Source organism: Misgurnus anguillicaudatus, chromosome 13 (genome assembly GCF_027580225.2).
Source record: "Misgurnus anguillicaudatus chromosome 13, ASM2758022v2, whole genome shotgun sequence".
Classification (NCBI taxonomy): domain Eukaryota; kingdom Metazoa; phylum Chordata; class Actinopteri; order Cypriniformes; family Cobitidae; genus Misgurnus; species Misgurnus anguillicaudatus.
Window position 1 is genome coordinate 4439438 of NC_073349.2, and position 8205 is coordinate 4447642.

The 8205-nt window shown below is 36.2% G+C and overlaps 1 protein-coding gene across 2 annotated transcripts; it reads left to right on the forward strand.

Moving 5' to 3' along the window:
* The first annotated feature begins 324 nt into the window (after nt 1–324).
* On the forward strand, nt 325–7384 carry rhoac (ras homolog gene family, member Ac). Of its 2 annotated transcripts, none has more exons than XM_055189388.2 (5): nt 325–484; nt 2929–3084; nt 4051–4171; nt 6243–6373; nt 6480–7384. In XM_055189388.2, the coding sequence occupies exons 2-5, from the start codon at nt 2929–2931 to the stop codon at nt 6651–6653; spliced, it is 582 nt and encodes a 193-aa protein (XP_055045363.1). In that variant the 5' UTR covers nt 325–484; the 3' UTR covers nt 6654–7384. The 2 variants fall into 2 exon arrangements, with proteins under 2 accessions (XP_055045363.1, XP_055045364.1); XM_055189389.2 differs by lacking the exon at nt 325–484 and adding an exon at nt 799–1014.
* Nucleotides 7385–8205: the final 821 nt, after the last annotated feature.

Here is an 8205-nt window from a genome sequence, read left to right on the forward strand (position 1 = left end):
GATGTCGCGTTCTGCAGTGAGGCGCTACTGAAAACGACCATCACTACAAGGAGTGAGCAGCTATTAAACGGAAAGAAGAAGAAGAAGAAGAAGTTACTACACTGAAAACAAACCCTTATTTTTCTAAATGACATTTATTTTTCTTACATTTTAACATTTTCCAGATTCTGCAAGGTGTAAACATGACCACAACTGTATGTGGTCGTATCTGTAAAATCCAGACTAATTATGAGATAATTTAGCCCAGTAAATATTGAAGATATCGATGTGTATATTTATTTGCTTGTACTTACGTAAAATACACACATTTGCAAAAGAGAATGAGAAACGCTATATAAATAAATGTGAACTGAAGTGTAGTTGCTGGGGATGATGTGGGCGGGTGTTGTTTCGTGGCAGTATTGAAAATGGGCGGACTTTAAAAACCAGCCAGGAAAAGACAAGGAAAGTCATTACTTCCTCAGAGCACAACAACAAGAAAACGGTAATTGTTCTTTACGTTAAACACAATGTAAATCTATAAAGCTAACGACGTTTAACTTGTTTTCGTGAGAAAATTATAAAGCCGAGTGCATTTCAGTTGATTATAACTTAAATTTACCGACCGGCCTGAAACTCACAGTGACTGTAAAAATGAGTGTTTTTATTCGAGTTGAATCATTATATGATTCTTGACGTTCAGTCAAACACGTTTAAATAGTGAAGATGCTTATGTTTGTTTTTAAGTTATAACGTTTTAATCTATTTTACTACTTAAGGCTTTGCCTTTTACTTCACCTTAACATGAATTAACGAGGAAATATCAAGTGGTCAACATTATTCACCACTTTTTCTGACAATTGCTGAAAGTAATGTTTCCGTAGATTAGAGCAACGGTTTTTTATTTTACGTAGATTTAAGTAAGATAGATCGTTTAGTAAATATGTGTGTAACTTAACATTTCTAAAGATGTAGCTATGAAATGTGTACGGGATAAATATTTTACAGGACGAAAATATTTTCAGCTTTTTATTGGTAAGTTTAATTGGCAACTTTATGGCTTTTATCAGTAGGTTAGTAATGTGCTTGTTTGTTTGAGGTTGTCTTGTCTGTGTAAGTTTCTTTACGATTAAGGTCGCATACTGGCACCCATCCCTTCCTAGTCTCGATCGATGTGTCTTTTACAAATATAAGCCACATTTGTAACATTAATTTAACTGTTGTTTATAGATCTAGATATTTATTAAATAATATATTCAGATAATGGGATGTTAGTTGTCTGGAAATGTTTTGACGTTGGGGTGCGGTGACACAGGCCTCGCGACACGACGATCTCTCGTCATTGATATCGCGCTATTTACAAGAAATAATGTGTCCGCATGAGTAGTCATGTAAACATTTATGGCTATAGCTTTTGTCGCTCGGTGAGTGTTTTTGGAAAGTTTGGATTTCTTTAATTCTTTATTCCTCACATAGCGACACAGATACAATGTAACATCCGGTCAAATGATACTTCCGCTGCAATGCTTCCGGTTCATGTTGAGTAGAGAAAAATGATGATGAACAGCTTAACTTCCACATTCATGTTTTCATCACAATGTCATTACAGCAGTTAAAGGCTGCGTTTACACTTGGCATTAACATGCGACCTGTATCCGGATGTTGTCCACATACACATTGAAAAGACAAGTGTAAACGCGTCTGTGATCGGAATGTTATCCGATCTGTGTGTCCTGATGCAGAGGTAGTCGAGGACGCATTGTGATCGGATCTCAGTGTAATGTAAACGCAATCCAGCCATCGTATCTGCATTTACAGGTCAACGTCACAAAAAACCCCGCCCACTATCATCTCCTCTCACTGACAACTGTCAAAAATAAAGGACGTTAGGTCATGGAGCGCAGGTGAGAGACGCATAAATTCATATTTGTGGAGCAATGGAAGCTACGCTTAAAAGTATCTTAATAAATCGATATTCAAAAGCATTTTAACTCTGCTGACTGTATTTAAGTTATTCAGGCATATATGTTCCTATTCATAGAGAGATTTAATATTTAATGGCAGAAAACAGGATCGTTATAATGTTTGAGTTTCCATGGTGACATATCAGCGTGAATGTTGCGCTTCTTTCTGGTCAATCGGCTGTTTCTGTCTCATTTAACACATTTTAAGTTACTTTAAAACACGTACAACCATAATAACATTAACCAAATACATTTATTCAGTGTTGGTTTTATGCAAGGTTACTTATATGTGTTTGTAAATTACATTACTTATACGCACTATGAACAGGAAATTTAGGAAACTGTTAGCTCTTTTAATTAAATCATATTAAAATTACCAGGAAACATAACTAACAACAGTTTATGGTTAAAATATAAATATACATATAAGTTCAGGCAGAGCCAAAAGCCCTTTATTAAGGCAGAATAAAACAGTGGAGTCGGTCATGTTTCACGCGGATTTTGTTGTTGATTTAAAGCATGCGGGTGCACGTCAAGTTCAGGTAAAGTTAAACAGGACTGTGCGGACGCTATAAGGCTTTTAAAGAAGGCTTTTAAAGCTAAAAAATATAACGCTTAAAATGTGAACATCACGGTTGTTGGGGTTGCTTGTTATTCTCTGCTGTTGGCTTCTCAGTAGCACTGTACAATACGGGATTGCGGTTAGCGCGAAAACCCTAAATCCTGTGGCTAAAGACAGCTGTACCCATTTTGATTGACAGCTATCCACCCAGCGCGCGTCTCCCCGCACGGGATCCGATCACACATCCAGATACAGAAGCCACATTTATGTGACAAATGTAAACGCGCCGTGTCCTGATATACGAATGATCGGATCTGCGTGAACGGATCACCGAGATCGCATGTTAATGCAAAATGTAAACGCAGCCAAATAAGCAGCAATATCTCTTGATCATAATCTGTCTCTGTTCTCTCTCTTTTGCAGATGGCTGCCATCCGTAAGAAACTTGTTATAGTTGGTGATGGAGCCTGTGGAAAGACCTGTTTACTAATTCTTTTTAGTAAAGATCAGTTTCCTGAAGTCTACGTGCCCACAGTGTTTGAGAACTATGTTGCAGACATTGAGGTTGATGGAAAACAGGTATGATAGCTGCCAAAGATCATTTAAAACCGTTAAAAACCTCATATGGATCATTATACATGTGGCACCTGTCACCCAATGCTCCCCGGGCAATGCAGTGATACGGACCACCGACACATCTTGACTTGATTGTCAATTTTCTCACCGCCCCTTTTTGAAGGAAAACAAACTAGACTTTCATACAAAATAGCGGAACAAAGCAACACTCGCACACAGCCGACAGGCGCAAGCAACTCAAGAAATCACTCCGATTATACATCTTGAGTAATTATATGTCCACCCTGCCCGCCATAGAGCGCAAAAGATACATCAGTAGATTTAATTGGTCTATTTAAAAAACATGTCCCTTTACAACTAACTGGCTTAGCGATATTTACAGCAATCACTGGATAGCGTTGTTACACAAATTTGACGCTGTGAGAATGAAAGGGACATGTTTTTAAATTGACCAAATTAAACCCGTTAATGTATCTTTCGCGCTCTATGACAGGCATGGTGGACAGATAATTACTCGACATGTATAATCTGAGTGATTTCTTAAGTTATTTACGCCTGCCGGGTGTGTACGAATGTTGCTTTGTTCCGCTTTTTTGTTTGGAAGTCTATGAGAAATCTAGTTTGTTTTCTCCCAAAAGTGGGCGTGAACCTGTTCAGAGACATTCTATGACGTTGCGCCGGTTGTGCGTATAGCTGCCCACTGCACCGTGTGCGCATTTACATAGATGCTAAACAAAAACACTTAACATTTACACATGAAGTCAACTTCCTAATTTCAACAGCCTAATTTAAAAAAGCATAAATGTGATATTCGCACCGTTGCTAGCAGTGGTAGTGCTGCACTGCATCTTTAAAAGTCTTTTAAATACCGTTTTTGTTAGTACTACTTTCTAATAGTCTCATTATTTTTCGAATGTTATTTTGTGTAGTGTCCGCTAAACTTGAGTTTGTTTTACTTCCTTTATTTAGGTAGAGCTTGCCTTGTGGGACACTGCTGGACAGGAGGATTATGATCGTTTACGGCCTCTCTCATACCCTGACACAGATGTCATTCTTATGTGCTTTTCCATCGACAGTCCTGATAGTTTGGGTGAGGCTTTGTCATAAAACATTCAGTTTTACCAGCCCATGTATTCATTTTAAAAAATGAATTCATTTATTCATTATAAAGCCTGGGAAGGTCTCTCTCGTGCAGAGGAGACAGAGCCATGCATGGAGAGTGTAGCACGCACAGGCCCAGAGCCCTCGACCCGCATGACGAACCGACTGGGAGATTAGGGAAAGATGTTTACACACTGCATGCCTTCATACACTAGCTGGTCTCTGTTACAACAGCGAATCACATCTATAATCTTAACACATCACTAGTTTATGTAGTATATATCACATAAATGATTGCAATTAAGATGGTAAAAAGATTAATGGATGGATAAGTGTATATCAAAGCATGTCATTTTATTCTTAAAGAGCACCTATTGTCCGATTCATGTTTTTACTTTTCCATTTAAGTGTGTATTAGTACATGTTAACAATATGCAAAAGGTACAAACCCCAAAGTAAACGATGACGCAACGTAAATCTTTATCCTTGGACTACGACAAACACACAGATTGTAGGCAACAGTTTACTTCCTGGGATTGGTGATGTAGTAAAGACCGACATTATCATAATTGGGTGATTCTCACGAAAACTTGGTTTTAAAAATGTCAAGCATGAAAATGTAAAAATTGCTTAAATTTACTTTTTTTCCCACCAGACATTGAAAAACAAAGTCTGTAGTAAATGGGAACATTAATTTAAAAACTTTTACTTATCATTTAACACTTTTTGTAACATAATTTAAAAAATTAGTCCTAAAAAATCTCATTACCGCAACAGTCAGAAAACATCAACACTGACATATTTTCAAAATGACATGACAAATCTGAAAGAACATAATTTGGAGATTCTGCACATGCATTTAAAATCAAAGTATTAGGCTTCTATTAATTAAATTAACATTTAATAAGCATCTGTTGCGGTAATGATAATCAAAATGTCGTACAAGCATTCTGACAAGACATTATTTCAAATTAACTGTAAAAAAATGATCTTACCTGGTAGCCATCTTGAAGTAACTGGTCCATGTGCTTGGTCACTCAAAATCAAATTTTATTAAAATTCTGTATGTGTGCTTAAACTGTTCTCAAAAAGTGTTGCGGAGGATGAGAACATCAGGCATGGACACATCATTTTCCTAATTTTTCTTCATTATTATTATACATGAATATTCAGTAAATATTTTTTCTGTCATCTAAAGTAGTCTAGCAAAACATCCATTTATTTTTTTTCTTAATATTTTTGTGTTAATTTGATTAAATTACAACATAACGATTGTTCAAGCACAGCTGGACACATTGCGGTAATGAGAATTTCAGCAGAAAATGAGATAAAATTTACAATTATAAATTCTTATGTTGAAATCACACATTGTGCAAGGTAGAACACAGTATTGTGTTAATTCTGATGCTTTTTAATGTTACTATATTACACATTTTAAAGCTAAAATCATTAGTGCCGTGGTGTTTCAATGGTTTCGTGAGAATCACCCAATTCCTCCCGCTTAGACCTCACAGCCTGTAAGTTAACTCCTGTTAGCAACCGAATCTTTCAAACATGGTAAGGAGCGTCACATTTCCTGTTGACATCAGAGGTATTCAGACCAATCACAACATACAGATTAGCTGGCCAATCAGGGAAACAGAGCTTTAAAAAACCGCACGTTTCAGGAAGAGAGTGAAATCTGGAGCTACAAAAATGTACGGTATGTGGAAAATAATGTGTTTTTTAACCATAAACCACGTAAACACATTGCATTATACCAAATACACAAAATAACATTGTTTTTGGCAGTGAAATAGGTGCTCTTTAAGAGAAAAATTTGTTCTTAAGTAAATATTTGAGAACTTAAGAAATGTTTAAGAATTGCACTTCTTTTTATGTCTTATAATATTTTCGTGAAACCGGCCCCAGGTGTGATTGAACAGCGTTTCTCTCATCCACTTGTGATCCGATCGAGCAAAACTGCCAGAAATCATACTTTGTTGTAATTTTGCCTGAGCCATTTTTTACTCTTTCACTAAAATGTACCATTGAATAATTATTCTTTTGCTGTATCACAGAGAACATTCCAGAAAAGTGGACGCCAGAGGTAAAGCATTTCTGTCCGAATGTACCCATCATCCTTGTGGGTAACAAAAAGGATCTTCGAAATGATGAGCATACACGACGGGAACTTGCCAAAATGAAACAGGCAGGGCTGTTTTTCTTTTTAAAATTCATTTTGTTTAAAATATAATGCTTGTGATTTAAATTTATGCAATCAAATGCATGTGCCTCACATTTATTTCTTCATTTAGGAGCCTGTGAAACCCGAGGAAGGACGAGACATGGCCAACCGAATCAATGCCTTTGGTTATTTAGAATGCTCAGCCAAGACAAAAGATGGCGTGAGAGAGGTTTTTGAGATGGCCACCAGAGCAGCACTGCAAGCGAAGAAACGTGGCAAAAAGTCTGGCTGTTTACTCTTATAAAAACCTGTAGAAGAGCAGGTATCAGTTAACACAACCCAGGATTAAGACTTAAGAACAGGGAGGGGGGTGGGAGAAGCCTAACATTCGTGTCCTCGTACAGTTGGTGTGCCAGGACAATGTGTCAAGAAGACTAACCAGGAGAAACCAATGGACAGACTTTGGGAACAGCTGTGAAACTGGTGACTTTATTGTCTGTCATTACATGAGATCGGGGTTATGAGTTTTCTGGTCACGCCAAGCAAAATGTATACCTAGGGTATTTGTTGTAGTTATATTGCTTTCTCCCTTTTTTTAAGCCCCAGACATGTTTTATAAAACTGTTCTCTGATCAGTGTCTCTCTTAGGTTTACCCTCCTGTCTTTAGCAATCGTTTTGTGTGTGACAGATTGTATGTAAGTTTGTATATTAATGTTTGTGTGAATGAACACACAGAATGTGTCTCTTTGTTATATACGAGTCTATCTGGATGGCTTTATTCTGTTTGTATATCATGTGCTCAGCTGAAGCACACACTGAACATTGAAGTGAGCTGTATTCTGTTTAACCTCTCATTCAGCCTTTATTCCCTTTTATAGTCTCAAAGGATTTAGGGTTGTACGTTAGGGATCAAAACCGTTTAATGCATTTTTATTTAATAAGCAAATACTATTTTTAAAATGTAAATTTTGTGTGTTTATAGTATTTGAAAACGATTGGCATTATTTTTGAATAAATGACTGTCAACAAAGTAATTTATTATACTTTTGATTCTTCAAAACAGTTGTTAAGCTTTTTCAAAAACCATTTATTGCAAGCGCTAACACCCGCTGGTCACGCCGAACTCACCTCCTGAATTCTTAAGCAAATTTTTAAGGTGCCACTATCTTTACTAATCAACTGTAGATTACAATATTATACATGTATTCGTTCCTAAAGTAATCATAAAACTACATTTTGTGACAAAGAAACCGTTATATTTGGAAATATTATAGATATAGGCTATTACATCTATTGTGTTATGATGGACATTCAAAACAAAGGGCTGAAAGGGTTACCTGCCATGCTGGCCTTCGAAAGCGTGGCACAAGGAAGTAGTTCCTCACAAAAGAGGCTTTTAAAATAACTCTGTAATTAAATTAAATTTTAACCGTAACAAAATATCAATTTTAAATATTTTTATTTGTATAATAGGTATAGTAAAAGACATTTTAAAGGATAAATGTTTATGTGCGTAATAAAATGCACAATAAAACATCACTCTGGTAATAAGTTCCATGATCAGACACACTGGTGGTGATATGTGTTTGTGGCAGTATTAAAAAGGGTATTTAAATATATAATACATTTAAATACTACAAATGACAAATTTCTCATTAATGGTATCAAAGGTTAAAAGTGAAAAAAAATTTGACCAATCACCTTCCACACAAATGCACACACACACACACACACACACAGGATTGTGGGATATCTCAGATGAAGGTGTCTAATGAATCAGTTATAATTGAATTAATGTCAGATTATTGTTGTAATAACAATCATGGCATTAGAAATTCTCACATGTGTTAAAGGG

Excerpts from the sequence above, each read along its gene's own strand:
- rhoac (XM_055189388.2), top strand. The coding sequence starts at position 2,929 with ATGGCTGCCATCCGTAAGAAACTTGTTATAGTTGGTGATGGAGCCTGT. Across the intron at positions 3,085-4,050 it reads TTGAGGTTGATGGAAAACAG|GTAGAGCTTGCCTTGTGGGA; the intron begins GTATGATAGCTG and ends TCCTTTATTTAG. Across the intron at positions 6,374-6,479 it reads AACTTGCCAAAATGAAACAG|GAGCCTGTGAAACCCGAGGA; the intron begins GCAGGGCTGTTT and ends TTCTTCATTTAG.